Raw genomic sequence first — 23222 nt, 5'->3', positions numbered from 1 at the left:
GCTTTGTCTGAACTCTGTATATATCTCCATGCGCATGTGAATAAACAAATTCCTCTCGTTTTCCAAATCACCGGATCTGAGTTTTTCCTACAGTTATACTGCCCCCTACAGGAGCATGGGCATTCCCAGGAGGTATACTCCCCCTCTCTGCTATAGGTACTCAGTTTAGTCACAAGAAACACCTCCATAGAGGGGCGGGTGCTGTGCTAGTCAATGAACTTGAGAGAAATGGATTTTATGGTAAGCCAAAAATCCAATTTTCTCTTTCGTTCATTGACAGACAGAGCGCCTGAGAATCTTCACCAGTGGGACATCCCAAAGCAGTGTCAAAACATGAGGGATGAGAACAGCAAAAAATTCCCCAAGGCTAAACCATAGCCAACCATGTAGCGGGAGCTCAACCAAAAACAACTGGACCCACCTGAAAATAATTCACCCAAAGAGGGAACAGACCCTCTAAACAGCAGCCTGCAAAACCTTGCAGCCAAAAGAGGCATCCGCAGATGCCACCACATCCACTTTATACAACTTTGTGAAAGAGTGCACCGACGACCAGGTAGCCTCCTTGCACACCTTCGTCACTGACGCCTGATGACAGAAGGGCCAAGAAGCACCCATGTAGCACCCATGTAGCACCCGTGTAGAGTGCGCCTTCACAGGAAAAGGAGGAACCTGACCCTTAATTGAATAGGCCTGAGTCACAGTTTGTCTGATCCATCTAAAAATGGTCACAGATAAAGCAGAGTTATTTCCGAGGCCCATTCGTGAGTACAAATATGGAGACTGACTTCCTAAAAGATTCCGTAACTGCCAGGTACACCCGAATTGCCCGAACCCCATCCAGGGCATGCAACGCAATTTCCTTAGGATGTTCCAGCCTGGGACACAGGGAGGCAACACAATGTCCTCATTCAAATGGAAATCAGAGACATCTTTTGGAAGGAATGACAGACAGGGGGCAAAGAACCTCCTTATCTTCGTGGATCACCAAGTAAGGGATGTGGCAAGACAATGCAGCCAATACCAAGTATGCACAAGTAAAATGCCACCTTCTGAGACAGCGCAAGCAAGGCAATCTCCCGAACATTCTCAAAGGGAGGCTTCTGGAGGACTGAAAGCACCAAGTTAAGATCCCAGGCTTGTAGTGGAGACTGCACTGGTGGAGCCAAATATTCAAACTCCCTAAATAAAAGGGACGCACCAGAGAGTATGTGGTCAAAAGTCGTTGAAAGAAGACCGCAAAGGCCAAAACCTGGCCCTTGATGGTTCTTAAAGACAATTCTGCCCAACCCCCTCCCCCCCCCGTTGAGGAAAGGTTAGGACCCGGCCCACCAAGAAGGAGCGAGGGTGAACACCAAGTGACTCAAACCACGAAATGTACGCTTTCCACATATGATGGTAGATCTTTCTAGAGGCAGACTACCAAGCCTTTAACAGAGTTGGAATCACCGACCCAGACAAACCTCTATCCTTCAGTACCTAGCTTTTAACAGCAAAGCCGTCAAAGTCAGCAACTGTAAAGCAGGATGGAAGATGGGCCCTTGGGAGAAAAAGATTCTCCTTGAGAGGCAGTCTCCAAGGGACGTCGGTGACCAACCGCACCAGGTCGGCATACCAAGACCGACGAGGCCAGTCCGGGGCCACTAGAATGACTGGAATCCCTTCTGCCTCGATCCTGCACAAGAGACTCGACAGAAGCTTGAGAAGAGGGAAAGCATAAATCAGATGATACTGGCTCCAGGGGGCCACTAGCGTGTCTGTGGCATCCGCCAGTGGATCCCGTGCCACAAACCTTTGAACCCTTCCTGTTGAGCCAAGACGCGAACAGATCCACCACAGGGGTACCCCACCGGAGAGACAGCTGATGAAACTCATCTGGATAAAAGGAGCACTCCCCTTGATTCAAAGCCTGCCGACTGAGATAATCTGCCTGCCAAATTTCCACCCCTGGGATGTGCATGGCGGAGAGGGCCGAAACGAAGCGTTCCGCCCACCGCTTCCTCCAGAGCTGCCAACACACTTCTTGTTCCACCCTGGTGATTGACATAAGCCACAGCTGTGGCATTGTCCGATTGGATTCGCACTGGACACCCCTGAAGGCGATCTGTCCAGTGATTCAGGCACAGCCTGATCGCTCTGAGTTCAAGAACATTGATCGGAAGCCTGGAATCTTCCAGTGTCCAAACACCCTGAGCAGAGCCCTGACCCAGGACACCTCCCCATCCAGGCAGACTGGCATCCATGGTGACCACTGTCCAATACAAGGGGAGAAAGTATTTGCCCTGACGAAGAGCTGAAGAGCAAAGCCACCAGACCAGAGACCCTTTTGCTTCCTGGCTCAGCCGGATCCGATTATCCAGAGACATTGTCCCATATGGCAAGATCTCCCTTTGCAGGGACCTCGTATGGAACTGTGCAAACGGGACTGCCTCGAAGGTAGAAACCTTAAGGCGCAGCCCCTGCATGAAAGTCTGGAAGGACGACCACCTTTTGGACAGCAGGAGAAGAATCGCAGTATGCAGTTTCTGGAGTTTGTCCAGAGGAAGGAGTCAGAACTAGATAGTCCAGCTTTGTGGAAGGAACAAGAGAAGACTTCTGTTAATTCAAAATCCAGCCAAACTCCCTCAGAGTCTGTATAGTGATTTCCACGTTGTCCATCAGAGCAGAAGGTGACTCTGCTCGCAGGAGAAGGTCGTCCAGGTAGCCCAGCACTGCGTTCCCTCGCTGACGTTACAATGCCAGCACTGGGGCCAACACTTTTGTGAAGACCCGAGGAGCAGGAGCGAGACCAAAGGGTAACACCACAAACTGATAATGCTCCTCTCCCACGGCAAAGCGGGAAGCGCTGGTGACAGAAACATATGGAATTTGTAAGTAAGCGTCCTTGATGTCGATGGAGGCAAGGAAATCCCCCTGATGCAGAGATGCCACCACCATGCAAATAGACTCCATTCTGAACTTCTGAACCCGCACAAAGCCGCTCAGGGCTTTGAGATCCATAATTGGACGCACCTTGCTCTCTTTTTTCGGGACCGTGAACAGGTTAGAATACGTTCCAAGGATGGGATCGGGAAAATCACCCCCTGAAGTATCAGATCTTGCACCGCCCCAAGGAGAGCTTGCAACCAGTCCGGGAACAGACGCACATTGGAAGGAAAGAACCTTACCAGAGGGTAGGAACGAAACTCGATCTTGTAGCCGGACCTTATCACTAGACATAACTTGTCTTGCACCAAGGAGATACATGGGCCTGGAAACCAGCCAAGACGCCCCCCCCCCCCCACCCCAGGCATGGGTGAGGCACACCTTCATCCAGAAGGAGCATTGTCCGCGGGTCTGGAGAATCCTGCTCTGGGCTTGCCAGACCAAGGTCGCGTGGATCCTCCTGAAGAGGCCTTGAAGGGCTTTGAACCCTTAATCAGCCTACCCTGAGGGACAAAAAACTTCTTGTGAGCCGAGAAGAACGGGCCACGTCTAAGACGAGGTTCTCTACCCTTACCAGCCTGCGGAAGAAAAAAGTAAAGTACTCTTCCCCCCGTGAGACTCAATGATGTCATCCAGGGTAGCTCCAAACAGGTGATCTCCCTGGAAGATCAGTTAAAGCTTTTTTTTAGAGGTCTGGTTCGCAGACCAATACTTGAGCCACAAAACACGCCTAAGGACAACTGCCAAAACAGACAGTCTAGAAATCAGGGGAGCCACATCCCAAGAGGCATCACAGATAAACTGTAGCCCCTGGACCAAGTGGTCCGCCAGCTCAGCAAAGGCAGGGCACCATGATTCCGAGGGAAGAATCACTGACATTTAGGGATCTGGCTGACAAGCTAGCGGAGGCTATGGCCAAAAATATATTCACTGTGGCTGGATCGGCACTTAGACCGGTCTTCACCATTGCCCTGGTGTCACAAACTCTGACCGAGTGGGCTAAGCTTTTACGCCGTGACCTGGAGGGTGAGCGGCTGTATTGGCTGTTTGTTGAGTTATTTTGAGGGGACAGTAAATTTACACTGTTATATAAGCTGTACACTCACTACTTTACATTGTAGCAAAGTGTCATTTTTTCAGTGTTGTCATATGAAAAGATAGAATAAAATATTTACAGAAATGTGAAGGGTGTACTCACTTTTATGAGATAATGTACATTATATGATATGTATTGATTTATAGATGTATAAATGATGATTCTTCTTGTTATAGATAGTACTTTTTGGTTCCCCAGGCCCTGATGAAGCAAAGATAAGCGAAACGCGTTGGCTTTTGAGGACCCATCGCTGTAGTACTTGTCATGCAACCACAACCACTGTGACCTTTGTGCTTCTAAAGCGATATACTGTATGTGGGAGATGCACATCTATGTTTTCTACATATGTATAAATAAATTTGATATTTTATCTGATGTATGCTCCTTTCTGGCCTGTATAGTCTGACAAAAACTTTCTTCCTTTGCCTGTATGGAGGAGTGGCCGGACAGAAGCCACTCCTCTGTAAAAGGTACATGACAGCCCGCCTGGAGTTTGCCAAAAGGCACCTGAGGGACTCTCAGACCATGAGAAACCAAATTCTCTGGTCTGATGAAACAAAGATTGAAGTCTTTGGTCTGAATGGTAAGTGTCATGTGTGGAGGAAACCAGGCACCGCTCATCACCTGGCCAATACCATCCCTGAAATATAGAAAGGGATAACACCGCTCAGGCCAGTCAATGTCCACAATCGAAAGTGGGTGCTGAACCTCGGCTCACCACAGGGAGAAGCATATATGAAGAAACTGGTCGCACACCACCATGGGATCCAATGAAGAGAAATGTCTTTATTCACATGAATGGTACAAGGTACAGCAGGGTAGGACAGTATGCTGTACCTTGTACCATTCATGTGAATAAAGAAATTTCTCTTCATTGGATCCCGTGGTGGTGTGCGACCAGTTTCTTCATATACAATACCATCCCTACTGTGAAGCATGGTGGTGGCATCATGCTGGGGGCATGTTTTTCCATGGCAGGAACTGGGAGACTAGTCAGGATGGAGGGAAAGATGAATGCAGCCATGTGGAGACATTCTTGATGAAAACCTGCTCCAGAGAGTTCTGGACCTCAGACTGGGGTGAAGGTTCATCTTCCAACAGGACAACGACCCTAAGCCCACAGCCAAGATAACAAAGGAGTGGCTATGGGACAACTCTGTGAATGTCCTTGAGTGGCCCGGCCAGAGCTCAGACTTGAACCTAATTAAACATCTCTGGAGAGATGTGAAAATGGCTGTGCACCGACACTCCCCATCCAACCTGATGGAGCTTGAGAGGTCCTGCAAAGAGGAATGGGAGAAATTGCCCAAAAATAGGAGTGCCAAGCTTGTAGCATCATACTCAAAAAGACTTGAGGCTGTAATTGGTGCCAAAGGAGCTTCACCAAAGTATTGAGCAAAGGGTGTGAATACTTATGTACATGGGATTTTTTATTTTTAATAAATTTGCAAAGATTTCAAACAAACCTCTTTCTTGTTGTCATTATGGGTTTGTATAATTATTTATGTATTAATCATTTATGGTTTGTAAAATTTTGAGGAAAATAATGAATTTAATCTATTTTGGAATAAGGCTGTAACATAAAAAAAAATGTGGAAAAAGTGAAGCGCTGTGAATACTTTCCGGATGCACTGTAAATTCATATTCTGGCCAATGGAATGAATGAATGAATGCCCCAGATGCTGGAAGTGCCTTAATGTGTTTGCAAAATGCGTTTTTTTAACGCAGATTTTAATTCTCTTAGAGCAAAGGCATCCAGTCGAGGAGGAAAAATAAAAAACCCATCATGTGTGTATGGGGCCTAAAGCTGGAAACAGGTGGAGCCTCGGTCAGGTTTGTATTGCAATCCCTTTTTAGGTTGCCACTGACTTTATTTCTCTTAGGACAGGAAGTGATGGGAAATCTCTGCAGATGGGACTAACCCTAAACACATTTTTTGGCAGAGTGAAAAGGGGTTTGCTAAACCTTAGGGTTAGAAATTGTGATCATTTTTTTTTTTCTCGCCTGTCCATGCCTTAAAGCAGGGGTGGGGAACCTATGCCCCGGGGGCCGTATGCGGCCCTCGAAGTCATTTGGTCCGGCCCCCCTGTGCAGCCTGAGTCTGTGTCTCTCAGCTGATCTGTCAGAACGGAGCCGATGCTTTCTGTATAGTTCCGTCTCCGTTCTGACAGTCTGAGTGAGTCACAGGTGGAGTGATATCAAATGCACTCCACCTAAGACAAATACAGGAAACATCGCCTTTTCCTCCAGCACGGCGCTGATGCTAACCAGCATTTTGCGCCAGTAGCACACACAGCAGTACCAGCCAGAGCCAGCAGTACCAGTCAGAACCAGCAGTACCAGCCAGAACCAGCAGTACCCACAGCACAGTACCAGCCTGAGTCAGCAGTACCCACAGCAGTACCAGCCTGAGCCAGCAGTACCCACAGCACAGTACAAGCCATCAGTACCAGCCTAAGCCAGCAGTACCCACAGCAGTACCAGCCAGCTATACCCGCCAGCAGTTCTTTTCAAAACTTACCATCACAAAGAGTCGACTGAGCTTCAGACTGACTGACGCAAACCTGGAAAACCAGTTGCGAGTAGCAACATCCCCAATACCAGCTAACATCACACACCTCACCAAAGAGAAGCAGTTGCAGCCATCACATTAGGGGTGAGTTAATTAAATGTTTAAACCAAATATAACAGGCTCATTTTTATGTTGATAATTTTGTACGGCCCCCGAATTATTTTATAAATACCCAAATGGCCCTAGGCAGAAAAAAGGTTCCCCACCCCTGCCTTAAAGGATAAGCTCACCTTTGAAAACCTGTTACATGTTGTACCCATTTTTAGAGTGGACCATGTAACTTGTTCCTGCTCCTGCAGCTCTACTAACCCCCACCGTGCCCCTCCCCGTGACAGTGGGTCAGGGATTTTTTCCATGCAATCACTGTAACAACTTCGGTCAGCCTTTGCAGCTGCCAGCTTGCAGTTCTCAATGAGCTGTGAGGGCGCTGGTGAGCGCTCTTGTAGTCTATTGAGCTTCCTGTTATTCAGTAACTGCCTAACCAAAAGGTACAAGCAGACAGCTACACAGAACGTCTGCAGGAGGTGGACCCATGATCTGCCTCTCGCGGGAGCAATGCTTTACAGCAGGGATCTCCAAACTATGGCCCTCCAGCTGTTGCGGAACTATAAGTCCCCATGAGGCATTGTAAATCTCTGACATTCACAGACATAACCAGGCATGATAGGAATTATAGTTCCTGAACAACTGGAGGGCCGTAGTTTGGAGACCCCTGCTTTACAGGCTCCTAAGAAGAAAAAAAAATAGTAAATGCATATTTTTTTACCACTGCATCTGCCGCCTGCCCTACGACGTGACCCGCTTCATGATTGAGCGCGACGCCTGTGAGGTACCGGGCGTTTGATGCGACGTGCTGACGTCACCTGAGTGATCCTGGAAGGACGGGCAGAGCTGCAAGCCGGCCGGCTTTATTCTACTTTTAGCAGGATTTCTTATACACAGTGTAAGTGCAATTTTAATTCCTTAACCACTTTAAAGAGGTTGTAAACCCATACACACTTTTTTTTTTGTTCGACCTGAAAGAGAAACACATAATGAGCTAGTATGCATCGCATACTAGCTCATTATGCAATACTTACCTTAGAACGAGCCCCCGCCGTGCAGTCCGCTTACCTGGACATGTCGCCCGTCTTCCGGGATGGCGGCATCTGGCCATCTGATTGGTCGGAGGCGTGGTGACGTCACTCCCGCGCACGCGCGCGGGAGCCGATGGTCACGGCACGGGACTCTGAAGGAACGGCACCAGCGGCCGTTCCTTCAGAGCGCATGCGCCAGTGACGTCACTGGCTGCATGTAAGGTAAATATCTCCTAAACGGTACAAGTTTAGGAGATATTTACAGTACCTATAGGTAAGCCTTATCATAGGATCACCTATAGGTAAAAGTGTCAGAGGAGGGTTTACTTCCTCTTTAAGACTGGAGGATTTGGCTGCTCAAAGACCAGGCCCTATTTTGCGATTCAGCACTGCGTGACTTTAAAACGGACAATTGCGCTGTCGTGCGATGCTGTACCCAAACAAAATTGATGTCCTTTTTTTCCCCTCAAACAGAACTTTCTTTTGGTGGTATTTGATCACCTGTGCGATTTTTATTTTTTGCGCTCTAAACAAAAAAAGCAAAATTTTTAAAATATAACAATATTTTTCACTTTCTTTTATATGAAATTCTCAAAAAAAAAAAAAAAATTTAAAAATCAAAATTTTTTAACATTTTAGGCCAATTTGTTTTCTGCTACATATTTTTGGTTAAAAAAAAAAAAAAATCACAATAAGCGTATTTTGATTGGTTTGCGCAAAAGTTATTGCGCTTACTAACTACAGGAAAGATTTGTCATTCTTATCGTTTTTTTTTTTACTAGTAATGGCGGCGATCTGCGTTTTTTTTGCGGGACTGCGACATTGTGGCGGACAGATAGGACCCCTAACTGACATTCTTGACACTTTTGGGGGAACCAGTGACATTACTACAGTAATCAGTGCTAAAAATATACACTGTTACTGTAAAAATGACACTGGCAGGGAAGGGGTTAACAGTATGGGTGATCAAGGGGTTAAATGTGTCCCCCTAGGGGCGTGATTCTAACTGTGGGGGGGGGGGGGGGGGGGGGAGTGGCAGAATCCCATGATATCTGTGATCACTGTCAGCGGCGGGAGATCGCGAGTGGCTGGCGGCCATCGGAGCCGCCTGCCACACGCACTAGCTTCCCCGCTGACGAGCGGGGGCGCGCCATCTGGTGGCGTGCGATCACCCCCTAGCTCCTCCCAGGCGAGCGCCGTACATGTACGGGACTTTGCCTGGGAGAGCCAGGCTGCCGCCGTACATCTGCGGCGTGCAGTCGGCAAGTGGTTAATAAAATGGAGCCTTTATTTTTCTTTGTGGCTTTCCAATGGCGAGTATTGCTTTCTTGAGTGCGGGATGAGCATTGCACGTGTGGATTAAGTGCATCACCTTCCTCCTTGTGGCGGCTCCACCTCAAGGTTCCCCTCATCTCCTCCATTCATTGGGGACAATCTACAGGGTCGCAGGATTACCTATCTATAGGATTGGTTCCTATCATCTTCCCCATATGGCTATAGGACTCTTTTTTTATCTGGTAAGCAGAAATGTATATACGGTGGCGGATTGAAACACTGGCGGTGGGGGATATCACATCACGTGCGATTATTTTTGTTTGAAAGAATATTTCACATTTCTCACTAGTTGAGTTTATAAGAAGATTTGTAATTCGCTTTTCACAATTTATGGGACATTTTCTAGACACTTTATTTGTTGATTGATTCCTCATATTTTGCATTTATTTATTTGCACATTTATAAGTAGTATTGATTGTTTTTTTATCACTATTTTAGCGCAACTTGTATTATTATATATTTTTTTTACCTGCCAAAAAAAAATGTGCATTTAATATATTTTTTTTAAAACAGAGAACTTATACTTTAAGCTGGGATGCCCCCTATTCCCCACAATTCAATGCAGGCACCTTGGTAAGAGGCGTCTGCATTACATTGTGGATCTAGGTTGGCATGTCTCATTTTTAATTTGGTGCTGAATTGGGATTTGCATACGGCAAACAACCCAACCCTTGGCGGTTTCTGGGGCGTGCTGGAACATATTTAGCAGTAAGCTGCAGGTATGAACTATTACCTTATGGGCACGTGCGGCTTGTCAGTTTCTGCAAGTTTGTACAGGAACATCGGCACTAAAATGTAATGCAAACACGACCAAAAGTAGAAAATATTATGTGACAGTGTTTTAGGCGATTCCACCTTATGGACGGATATTGACGTGTGTGCGTGCCTCCACTGCAAATAACTACCGAGGTAGGGTCAGGTAATAAATAGGGTAATTGAAAAGTGATTATGGGGCTCCTTTAAACGATATGTGACACGGGTAGAACCCGCCCACACCATGTTATTGCCAAAAAATAATAAAGATTCTATTTCAAATATATATTTGAATGGTAAAAGAAAACAGTTAATAGATATTATTTATTTTTACTCTGTATTCCAAAGGCTTTATGGTTTTATATTGAACATGTGACCAGCAGAAGAGGACTCTCCTGCTTAGGTTACCCTGCAGACAGGCTGGGAGAGAGCTGGGACATGCCACAGCTGGATATCCATTGAGAAAAACCGACTTGGATGTTTTTTTTTAATAAAATAATTACATAATTGCCATCTTCCCCATACAGAAATAGAGGGGACAATGTAAAAAACAACAATGTGTGTTTAGTATCACTTTAATGAACCGGGTCAAAGATTAAAGACTTAGGCCTCATATGGCGCTTTTCCACTGCATGGAACCGTACCGGTTCGGCACGCTTTTGTGCTTTTCCACTGCTGGTACCGCATGGTATAGGGTCGGAACGGTTCGGTACGGTTTAGGTTTGCTTTTCCACTGCATGGAACCGAACGGTACGGTACGGCCCTGAAAAAACAGTACCTACTCGATTGTGGTTCCAACAGGTACCAAACTGGTACCATATCCCACAATCCTTTGCATGCAGTCACTACTAGCCACTGATTGGTCAGTGAATCCCACCCACTTAACTTTAGTACTACTTTAGTGGAAAAGCAAACCTATACCGTACCGTACCGTTCCAACACCGTACCATGCGGTACCAGCAGTGGAAAAGCAAACCGGGCCAAGCAGGGCCGAGTAGAGCCGAGCCGGTACTTGCAATGGAAAAGTGCCATTACACATGAGCAGTCCGCTTGGCGGACTCTGTTTTTTTCAGCGGGGATCGATCCCCCAATCCCCACTGAGCAGGCGGATGACAGCTCCATCTCCGCTTACTTTGCAGAGATAGAGCTGTCAGAGCCCTGCTCTCCTTTATGGGGGGATTGGATGAAAAAAACGGACTGCCTGTCCGTTTTCATCCGATCCGATCCTCCAGACGGATGTAAAATAGGATTTCCATTCGTCCAGATTTCACAGACAGGATCGGATAGCAGCAGGTGTCAGCAGACATGTCTCCGCTGACACCCGCTGCTCCATAGGAGGTACATGGAGCATCCGATCAGGTCCGCCTGAAAAACTGACAGGCGGACCTGATCGGAAAGCCCGTGTGAAAGGGGCCTTACTCATGATTCTAGTCCCCATCCATAGAATAACCTCTTCCTGTCCAACACCGACCCGGTCTGTATTATATCACACACAATGAGCAGTAAAATCAGGATTTACTCACCGTCACCAGACAGAGCAGCAGCTTCAAGCAGAGGCTCTTTAAGCTCTCAGAGCCGTCCCCACACAGGAGAATATCCAGACTTTCCATCAGGTTCTATGGACAGAACAATGTGTATTAATTATTACTCAAAAAAAAAAAAAAAAAAGACGACTGTTCACTGAGGTGCTGATGCTGAAAAATCCACAGTCAGATAAAAAAATCTAACAATACATTTTACTTTATCTGATGATTAGGTGACCTGTACTTTGTATCAAATTTTAAAACTGGTACAATAAAAGATAAAGTTTTGTCTGCTTATCTTTTGTCTTTTCTGGTTCTACCCCCCCCCCCCCTTTTCATTAATAAGCTTCTGCATTTCACTTTGGGTTTTCATTACATAAATTATTTTAGTCCCAGTGATGTCTTCACTGGGTCTCTGTTCTTTTCTAGGTGTGGCAACCTCCTAGGTAAGTGCTAGTGAGAGATAGTGATCGACCGATATCGGTTTTTCGTTGCCGATACCGATATTTTGGCCATCGCATATCGGTATCGGCCGATATTTTGTACATCCTATGTCAGGGTCCAAGACTAGTCTTCTCCTCCTCCAACCATTAGGTGGTGATGCTCATGTAAGGGTAAAATGATGTCACATAGCATAATTCCGTTTACAATCGTTATTGAATATGCCACTCACATGACATATGTACAAATTAAAGATATAAGCAATTCCACATTAGCAGATCTGCTGGCAGATCGGTATCTCTCACCCACTTGCCGTAAGTGATACCGCTCCATTCGGTAGCCATTAAATACTGCTCTGTCTTTCACCCGCTACATCTCCCACCCACCCGATACCGCTCCATCTCTCACCCACTTGCCGTGACACGCCCGGCGTGACCACGTGACCTCCGAGATCGTCATTGTATGCCAGGAAGAAAGTACGGATAGGGGTGGCCGATGTCGTCCTGGAAGACTATGCAGGAGCAGGCTTGGTCTTTATCCTTTTAAGGACGCTCATAGCAGCTGAAATTAGTAGGTAATTGCCGAGAAGGGAGGCCGAGGAGCGGGAGCACCATGCAAAAGCGTCCTCACACCGCCATGTCCGAGCCACGCCCCCATCATTGTATGCCGGACGGAGCGGTATCACCTGGGTAACACTTACAGCAAGTGGGTGGGAGATACAGCTCTGCCAGCAGATCTGATAATGTGGAATTGCTTATATCTTTAATTTGTACATATGTGAGTGGCATATTAAATAACGATTGTAAACGGAATTATGCTATGTGACATCATTTTACCCTTACATGAGCAGGATTTGGAATATCGGCCAGTTCCGGGGCCGATACAGATATATCGGCAAAAGTCAATATCGGCCTTGCCGATAAATCCCTAGTGGGAGAGTATAGTTTGGGTTCTATCTGCTTACCAGAAGAGCTGCAGGTAAATCTATATTGTTCTCTGCCTACCGGAGAGCAGGATCTGTTAGTGAGGTCTGCTCATTGTGCTCAGAGTGCAACTCATTCAGTCTAGAGATAGTTTCACATTAGTCAAATAGGGAGGCATGTTGGACAGTGGGAGGAAACCTGACGAATGGGGGCATGGGCTTTTGATACAGTCCTGACAATTGGCAGAGGGAAAGTGGCCTTGGTGCATGTTGGAATACTGTATAAAAGGCAGGAGTACATGTGCTCCGTGTCTTTTGCTGGGGAGCCGAGTCCCGGAGGGAGGGGGCAGCTGCCTCCACCTCTGTAGAGGTGCCATGCGGCCTTAGGGGGTCATTCTGAGGGCCCGAAGAATAGCAGTGAGGTGCTGAAACCGGAGGTTCAGGGAAGCTGACTGAGAGGGGAGACACTGGAGGATCTGTCTCTGCAGTACTGTGAGTACAGAAACTCGTGTCAAGGGACCTGACCTGAAGGAGGCCACCCCTGCTCCAAGAATAGACAGTGGACGGGTGTCAGCAGGAAGAGGATGCTAGTGAGAGTGTCTGAAGATAGATTATCATCCATCAAGTCATCTCCATGGTGGAGAAACCCTTGTTGGCAAGCACAGAGGTCAGACGTTTCTTGTAGTTGGTGACCAGGTTTGCACACATTTCAGGAGGGATTTTAGTCCACTCTTCTTTACAGATCTTCTCTAAATCCTTAAGGTTTCTTAACAGTTGCTTGGCAACTCAAAGTTTCAGTTCCCTCCATAAATTTTCTATAAGATTAAGATCTGGAGACCAAAGAGAACAAGAGACTTAACCCCATCCACCCTAGTGGCAGTGTGGATTAACAGCCTGGCTGTTCCATATTTCCAAGCAGAGTTCTGAAGATAGAAGTCCTCAAACAATGTAAATAGTTCCATTAGGAGTATCCCACTATTCCCTTCTCCTATCCCAAATTATTAATAAACAAAACAAACAACACCCCTAGACTGTTCATTAAGGTGTCGAGCCATTGGGAACAAGGAGGGATTCAGAGACTTGTTCACGTAAATGTGTGCTGGTAACCAGGGAAGCCCGTAAAGACAATACTCAGCAGTTCCTGCGGGGGGCAGTGCTACATAGGCAATGCAGGCAGGTCATGGCTGGTGGGAGGGGCTGGCAGGGTACCGTAAACATCACAGCACCTTGCCTTGACACCACTTTTAAAAAGGAGAGAAACTGCGATATTTACCTATCCTTCAATGACCTGACATTCCTCGCTGGCATCTTCTACCCCATGCCAGGCTGCAGCCATCTTCATTGGCCGGCGTGGGATGAGATCATTCCTGCACATGTGCAGGAGTGCAGTCACCAGGGTACACAGGGAGTCATTCCAAAGCAGAATGTGAGCAGGCAGGTAAGTTTCTTTTATTGCAAAAGAGACATTAGGGTTGATTTACTAAAACTGGCAGTTTTACTAAAGCGCAAAATCTGGTGCAGCTATGCATAGAAATCAGTCAGCTTCTAAATTCAGCTTGTTCAATCAAGCTTGGACAAAAAAAAAAAAAAACTGAAAGCGATTGGTTTCTATGCAGAGCTGCGCCTGATTTCGCACTCTCCAGTTTTGGTAAATCTCCCTCTTGCATGTCTGTTCTGCTCACAGTTTTTAAAAGCTGGACTTAACCACTTAAGCCCCGGAGGATTTTCCTGCTCAAAGACCAGGGCCTATTTTGCGAATTCGGCACTGCGTGATTTTACCGGACAATTGCGCGGTCGTGCAACGCTGTACCCAAATAAAATTGACGTCCTTTTTCTCCCACAAACAGAGCTTTCTTTTGGTGGTATTTGATCACCTGTGCGATTTTTATTTTTTGCGCTATAAACAAAAAAATAGCGACAATTTTCGAAAAAATAATATTTTTAAAATTTTTTTATATGAAATTCCCCCCCCCCAAAAAAAAAAAAATGTAAAAATCAAAGTTTTTTAACATTTTAGGCCAATTTGTTTTCGGCTACATATTTTTGGTAAAAAAAAAAAAAATCACAATAAGCGTATTTTGATTGGTTTGCGCAAAAGTTATTGCGTTTACTAACTACGGGAAAGATTTATGTAATTTTTTTTTTTTTTTTAACTAGTAATGGCGGCGATCTGCGATTTTTTTTGCGGGACTGCGACATTGCGGCGGACAGATAGGACCCATGACTGACATTTTTGACACTTTGGGGGGACCAGTGACATTACTACAGTAATCAGTGCTAAAAATATGCACTGTTACTGTAAAAATGACACTGGGAGGGAAGGGGTTAACTTTATTAGAGATGCAGGGGTTAAATGTGTCCCTAGGGGCGTGCGTCTAACTGTCAAGGGGGGTGGCTTTTGATGTAACCACAAAGACATGAGATCCTACATAGCAGGATCATATGATCTCTGCAGTTACACCAGGGAGAATGACAGACGGCTTTGTTTACATCAGCCGCCTGCCTTTCTCCCTCTCCAGCGGGAGATCGCGAGTGACTGGCGGACATTGGAGCCGGCGGTCACCCACGCGGGGACCTCAGTGAACGAGCGGGGGCGGGAGCGCACCTCCGGCAGCGCGCGCTCGCCCGATACAGGCTCCTGGGCGAGCAACGTAGTACTACGTCGCTTTGCCCAGGAGGGGCTGACCGCCGCACCGCAGTAAATGTACTTGCGGCGGTCGGCAAGCGGTTAAAGTGTTACTAAGCCCACAACAGTTAAATCAGTGTGTATATGCAGTAAAGCGGGCTTGTCACACTCCCTGTGGAACCGAAGTGGTTAACCCTCCACATTACAAAAATCCTGGTTGATCCTGCTGCTCTCTGTCTCCCCCTTCTGTCCATGTCCCCAATGCAGTTGAGGATTTTGCAGAGCAGTGTTGGCAGCTCTGCACATGCTCAGTTTTCAGTCAGTCTCTATGACGGGCATTTCCTCCCTATCACATCTGAGCAGCCCATGTGACTATAGAGTCACACATGTGGGCGTATACACAGTGGTAAATGACAGCCCACTCCCTCCCTCCTCCTTAATGCCCACTAACCAGCTAAACACAATGGGGGGCGGGATATTACATGTAGATTGATGGAGACTTCACCTCCCTTTTATTCTAAGACACAGGTTGGCGGGGCAGGATACAGCCTGTGACTGGCAGAGGTTCACCCACACCATGTTATTGCCACAAAATAACAAATTGATCTCAAATATTTATTTGTATGACAATTTATTGATATTATTTATTTTACTCTGTATTCCAAAGGCTGTTTTTTTTTTTTTTTTTAACATGTGACCAGCAGCTCCTCCTGCTTATGTTTCCCTGCAGACAGGCTGGGAGAGAGCTGGGTCATTTGACAGCTGAATATCCATTAGAAAAATGTATTTAGATTTTTTATTTAAAATTTTTTATTTATGTTTTTTATTTTTTATATTTATTTATGTTATATTTTTTTGTTTTTTTATTTAAAATTATTACAGTGCCGTCATCCACATACAGAAATAGAAGGGAGAATGTAAATGACAGTGTTTAGTATCACTTTACAATGAAAGTGGCTGCTTAGATCGGACTCTCACCTTCATTCGAAGTTCTGCCTTATCGAACCCCATCAGCATGTTAATGATGTCAAACCCCGACGTAGGCTTGTTCTTCTGATGAACGCCCCGAATTAGAGCACACAGGGTCTGCAAACAAAGATTAAAATATCTTAGGAGGTGGAAAACATATTTCATCAAGGACCGAAAAAAAGAACACAAGGGGGCGCCAGATAAGTGGAGCTGTAATGGATTTTTTTTTATGGTTAAAAGGCCAAATTCAAACTCAATATAAAATCAAAGAGCTTATCTGCAGCCATGCCACATTGGATGGAAGCCAACCACTGAAGGAGCCACTTGTCTCAAGTGTGCATTTGGATTTGGCTTTTTAATCGTAATAAACCCATTGATGCTGCACTTAGCTAGCGCCCCCTTGTGTTCCTTTTTTTTCTAAGTTCTGAGATTGGCTCCTGTCTCAGGTGGAGCTGCCCACAGGAGTACAACACCCTTCTTATGGGAACTCCTTATGAACATTTTCTGAACTACCTATGCTACACGAGGGTATCTTTACATTTATTTAGGGAGGGGGGGGTAGAGGCTAACTCATGTGGATGGTACATAAGCTTTTTTTTGAGCCACAATTGTTGTTTCATCAAGGAATGGCCTATTTTACCACTTCCGGACCGGCCACCGCAGTTTTACGCCATAACCCCGGTATTTTCTTACTCAGCCAGCAATCCTTTTTCACATTAAAGTGGTCTCAGCGGCGGATGCGCCACGGGATCACTTTTATGGGTGGCAGGAGAGGTGCCCACCCCCCTCCCGTCGCTTCCTGTTCCCGGTCGTTTTGCCCCGCTTAGTGGAGCCGTCGGTAGTGGGGAAACCAATGTGATCCATCCATGTCCCAGGCAGGAAGTCAAGTGAGGGCAAGCTGGCCCCCACTCAACTCTATGGCCTTGTAGGACCAAAGTGACGTCCAGTGCTGTATTTTGGCCTAGGCCAACAAGGCCCAGGCCTTGGGTGGCACTTTGCAGGGGGGCAGCAAAGAAGCCGCCCCCCCTCCACCTGAGACTCCATTGGCCACTGCTTGCTAGAGCCGTCTCTCTCATTCCCCCATCTCTCACCCCCCTCTCTCTCACTCTCATCCCCCCTCTCTCTCACCCCCCCCCCTCTCTCTCACACCCCCCCTCACCTCTCTTCTCTCTCACACCCCCCCCTCTCTCTCATCCCCCTCTCTCTGTCTCGCTCTCTCTCTCATCCCCCCCCCCTCTCGTGAGATCTCAGGGTTCATGCTGGCACTTGTAGTCCTTCAATTTTGGAGGGAGCCACATCCGTTACAAAAGAAGGAGTGGGGCAAAGTTACATAGGTGGGGAGGGCGCCCAATTTTAGTCTTGCCTAGGGCAGCACAAAAACCAAAATACACCACTGGTGACATCATACGTCGTTTCCTCCCAATGGCCTAAAAGGGCCCATTTTTTTATTGCTGAAAAAAAACAAAATATTTTTTTTTTTTTTTGTTTTTAAGAGTAGATGTGAGATCTGAGGTCTGTCCTGCTTATTTATATTACAAGGGATGTTTACATTCCTTGTAATAGGAATAAAGTTGATCAAAATTTTTATTTTTTAAAAAGGAACAGTGTAAAAATAAAAAAGGTAAAATACAGACATTTATTCTCCCTGGAGGAGAGACGCCTGAGGGGGGACACGATAGCAATTTCTAAATATCTCAATGGGGATCTCAGCTTAGAAAAAAAGCTGTTCAGTCGAAGGGATTGCATGGGGACTCGAGGGCATACAATGCGATTAGAGGAGAAGCGTTTTAACCTCAGGCAACGTGGGGGGTTCTTTACTGTTAGGGCTACAAGATTGTGGAATTCTCTACCACAGGAGGTGGTTTCTGCGGGAAGTATGGTGGCTTTCAAAAGACTCTTAGACGTAAATCTCAAGGATCAAAACATTCAGGGGTATGAGAGAGGATTACGGCCACACACACCTACACAGGTTGAACTGGATGGACTATTGTCTTTATTCAACCTCAACTACTATGTAACTATGTATAAGAAAAAAAAAATGTAAAGCTCTCCCTCCCCCCGAGCTCACACGCAGAAGCGAATGCAGACGCAAGTCGCTCCCTCCCACATATGTAAACAGTGTTCAAACCACATATGTGAGGTATCACCGCGATCATTAGGGTGAGAGCAATAATTCTAGCCCTAGACCTCCTCTGTAACTCTAAACTGGTAGCCTGTAGAAATTTTTAAAGCATCGCCTATGGAGATTTTTAAATACCAATGTTTGTCGCCATTCCACGAGCGTGCGCAAGTTTGAAGCATGACATGTTAGGTATCTATTTACTCGGCGTAACATTATCTTTCACATTATAGGAAAAAATTGGGCTATTTTTTTTTCCAAAGAAATTGTGTTTCTAAGACCGCTGCACAAATACAGTGTGACAAAGTATTACAACGATCTCCATTTTATTCCCTAGAGTCTCTACTAAAAAAAAAAAAACTAAAAAAAAAAAAAAAAATGTATATATTATATATTATATATATATATATATATATATATATATATATATATATATATATATACACACACACACACACACATACATACACACACACACACATACATACATACATACATACATACACACACACATATATATATAAATAAATGTATGGGGGGTTCTACGTAATTTTCTATACTGATTTTAACTTGTAGACAACAAGTGTCAGAAATAGAAATAAGAAAACAAAAAAGAAAAAAAAGGATTTTTTCTTCATGGAAGAACTAGGTGGGGGCGCATTACCTGCAATGCATTGACCACCCGGATCTGGTGGTCAGCCTTCAGAGCCTGGATGCAGTGCTGGAACAGGCTGTTAATATTATCCTTAATTTTCATTAATTCTTCACCATCCAGAGATTCTAGCTTGGCTTCCAGATATTCTAAGTTGACCTGGAGAGAGTAAAGTTATGGAAACAAACAAGACAATCATATAAAGCCATTCTAAGCCAGTGCAAATGCTCCATGTTAGCTGTAGATGGACAAACATGGCTTCCTTCCAAAATCTGGGCCATTACCTTTGAACGCAGCAGACAGCTCTTCAGTTCTGCTGCCACAGAGGTCGGTTAATTTATTTTATTTGATACGTTCCACTCTACACTGTTTTGCTGTTAGACCAGCCCTGTCAGGACCTGTGTCTGAACCTGCGACCTCTGCTGTGTCTGGGGGGGTTCTTTTTGCTGAGCCACCCGAGATGCTGGACAGCTCCCTGAATATTCCTTCCTTGTGTCTTGTTTCTCTTGAACTTTGAACCCTTTGCGCCTCTCATGAACTTCCTATTTAAGCCTCGCCTTTGTACTTCCTGTTTTGCCAGATTATTGTGCTCTCTACAGCCAATATCTCGCTTAATATTCCTATTGCCATCTCCATTTTCTCTACCACCCATTACCGACCTCTGACCTCGACTGCTTGATCCCATCCTGCAACTACTTATTACTGACCTTTGGCATGTTCCTCTACTACGCTTCTGCTTGATCCCAACCTGAAACCACTTGTTACTAACCTTTGGCATGTTCCCCGACTTTACTTCTGCTTGATCCCGACCTAAAAGCACTTGTTATTGACCTTTGGGTTGTTTACTTGATAAAAGAAAAGGAATTGGCAGCACTCCAGGTTGAGTCAAAATCCAGATTTATTGACTGGACATCCAAATATGACAATCGTGACAAGGTACGTCAAGGCTTACCTTGTTACGATTGTCATATTTGGATGTCCAGTCAATAAATCTGGATTTTGACTCAACCTGGAGTGCTGCCAATACCTTTTCTTTTATCAAGTTTTCACAGAGGCGAGCCAGGGCATGCACCTGTGTGAGTCATCAGGCAATTACACCACCTTGAGCAGTGAGTCCTTGTCTGTTCAATGGCTTGTTTACTGACTACGTTTCGGTTTGATGCCTACTTGCTATTTCTGCTACTGGACCCCGGGTTGCTCACCTCCTGGTGGGGCGATCCTGAGAACCTTGTTTCTCTTGAACTTTAAACCCTTTGCGCCTCCCATGAACTTCCTATTTAAGCCCCGCCTTTTCACTTCCTGTTTGGTAGATTATTTTGCTCTCTACACCCAATATCTCCTTTGCCACTCCTGTTGCCCTGTCATCTGTATCTTTACTATCACTCATTACCTTCCTTTGGCTTGTCCCTCAACTACACTTCTGCTTGATCCCAACCTGCAAACACTTGTTACCGACCTTTGGCTTGTTTCCTGACTACACTTCTGCTTGATCCCAACCTGCAAACACTTGTTACCGACCTTTGGCTTGTTTCCTGACTATGCTTCTGCTTGATCCCAACCTGCAAACACTTGTTACCGACCTTTGGCTTGTTTCCTGACTATGCTTCTGCTTGATCCCAACCTGAAAACACTTGTTACCGACCTTTGGCTTGTTTCCTGACTATGCTTCTGCTTGATCCCAACCTGCTATATCTGCTACTGGACCCCGGCTTGCTCACCTCCTTGTGAGGGGTTCCTGAGGACCCCAACCTGGTACTAACATGCATCACCACCATCAGGTGCTCTAGTGAATATTGATTAGTGCTTAGACTCTGCACCTCAGTTGAGCCCGTGTCATCGCCAGGGTGGCCTGCTTGTATACTTATCCTGGTCACTGGGGGCCTCTCTACTGCTATAGCTACTGGTCTCCAAGCCTGATTCCTGACCGTGTTAAGTCACAAGTTAGACACTCCCGTGTTCAGTATATTTTCTGCTTTAGGGCTCATTTACACTTGCTTCCACTTTACCACACATTCAAGCGCCTACCAGTTCAACATGCTTTTTTGATGTGTTTTTGATGCTTCGATTATTCTTTTTTGAAGCATTAATAAAGCTTGACAAATACCCTGTGTGTGTTTTGAATTTCTATTTGTTTTAAAGGAGCCCAGAAGAACACCAGTTCATTAGTCCCCTTGTTCAGCAAGTTCCCAGCTTATTCGTATCTTTATCCAGCAGACCCTCTTTTCAGTAGTACCCCCAGCTCTGCTGATCCCCCGCTCGGTAGTAACCTTCAGCTCTGCTGATCCCCACTCAGCAGTAAACCCCAGCTCTGCTGATCCCCCACTCAGCAGTAACCCCCAGCTTTGCTGATCCTCCTCTCTCCCCTGTCCCTGCTCACCTCCCACCATATTGCTCTCACGCTTCTCACCACGTATGACATCTGCCAGTTTCTCCTGCTCAAGTCCCTCAGCTCTGCTGATCCTCTGCCACTCAGTCCTCTCTCTACGGTCCCTCCTCACCTTCCACTATAGCGTTCCCATGTTGCACACCAGGTGTGCCATCTTCTAGTTGCTCTGCCCCAGTCCAGACCCCGCTCACCTTCCTGCTGCTCCATGCTGCACACCAGATGTGACATCTGCACCAGAATCTCCCAGAATAGATACACATGAACCAGAAGTGTCCACTGATAACGTCTTTCTGGTTCACTTGTTGGTTTCCCAGTGCATCCTGGGATATCTCATACCTCCATAAGAAAATGAAGTTAAAGCTTCAGATGCCGTTAGCAAGCCTTGTCAGAGACTTCTATGGAGTCTTTGGAGATGCTTTGAAGCACCAAGAAAGCGACATGGGGGGATTATTTTTTAAGTGAAGCAAACAACGTGTGAACAGGACTGTAAGGTGACCATTTTATTTAGTGACAGGAGCTTTGATTGGCAATTAAAGTGCTTTAAAAAAAAGTGTGTCCAATGCCACATTTTGAAGCAAGTCTAAATGAGCCCTTACCCTTGTAGAATATGGAAGCTTTTAGAAAGAAACGTCTTATCGCCACTCAACAAATACCCAACAAATTACATTGTGTTCTACTTCTGAGTCTTCTTGGTGAGTTGTCACCGCCTGTGGATCTTGTCAAGTCAGCAAGTTGCCATATTGCCCATACTAGGCCTCAGAGAATATGTCTTTTGCATAAAACAATATTTTTGCATAGAGAAGATAATGGAAACTGGAAGGAAAAAAACATGGGCGGTTACCTTCATAAGGAATAATTCATCCCAGAATCTCGGGTTGGATTTGGTGGGATCATCTTTCTACAGGACATAGAACAACAATAAAATTTATTCTAGTAACAAGTTTATTTTTAAAGGACAAATCAACTTCAATAGAAATAATAAAAAAAAAAGATTATATATTATATAACATTGATTGAAAATGACCTTTCCTTTGGGGCCATAAAAAAAAAACATATATTATAAAAAAATGCTAAACAAGCCATATTGTAATTTAAAATTATTGAAAATGACCTTTTTCTTCTCTATCTACAGTTGCTGTAATTTTCTTACATCTCTGGGGCCATCCCCCAAAAAAAAAAAAAAAAAAAAAAATATATATATATATATATATATATATATATATATATATATATATATATATATATATATATATATATATATATATATTATTATTATTATTATTATTATTATTATTATATAAAATTGCTACACAAGCCATATTGGAATGTAAAATTATTGACAATGAGCTTTCCTTTTCTATCTACAGTTGATGTAATTTTCTTACATTTCTGGGGCCATCCAAAATAAAAAATGATATATAGATTATATAAAATTGCTACACAAAGCATCTATCTACAGTTGCTGTCATTTTCTATAAAATTCACTGCAATATAAAAACCTGGGGGCAGTTTTTTTTTTTTCGTTTTGTTTTTTTTGGGATGGCCCCAGAAATGTAATTTCCTGCTTGTGTGAATGGCTCACTGATTTTCCCAAAAGTCTGCACTAAGATACAAGTCAGATTTTAGGCATCCACTGCATTAGGAATTTCAGTTTTAGTGAGATACTCCAAGGGAGAAATGCTTCTAAAAAGGGACGCAGACCCTCAGCTTTTCTCATGAGAACACGGAGAGTGCACCAGGTGATTATAAGGATTCAGACCCTCCCATTCAGAAACCGTCTGGTGAAGCAGACAGCTATTTTTTCACAGTAGAAAAAGGAAAGAATCT

General features: G+C 45.1%; 1 protein-coding gene across 1 annotated transcript in view; it reads right to left on the bottom strand.

Moving 5' to 3' along the window:
- ARMH3 (armadillo like helical domain containing 3) overlaps positions 1 to 23222 on the bottom strand; it is a 318191-nt gene that overhangs the window by 256016 nt on the left and 38953 nt on the right. The window contains exons 3-6 of the mRNA XM_082267886.1: positions 22237 to 22293; positions 19022 to 19168; positions 16248 to 16355; positions 11281 to 11373 (exon numbers count right to left, since the gene is read on the bottom strand). Coding sequence (XP_082124012.1) covers positions 11281 to 11373; positions 16248 to 16355; positions 19022 to 19168; positions 22237 to 22293 — 405 coding nt within the window. The remainder of the gene's footprint in view (positions 1 to 11280; positions 11374 to 16247; positions 16356 to 19021; positions 19169 to 22236; positions 22294 to 23222) is intronic.

The sequence above is a fragment of the Pelophylax lessonae genome, assembly GCF_965119305.1.
Source record: "Pelophylax lessonae genome assembly, chromosome: 9".
Taxonomy (NCBI): Eukaryota; Metazoa; Chordata; class Amphibia; order Anura; family Ranidae; genus Pelophylax; species Pelophylax lessonae.
This window is presented reverse-complemented; position numbering and strand designations above follow the sequence as displayed.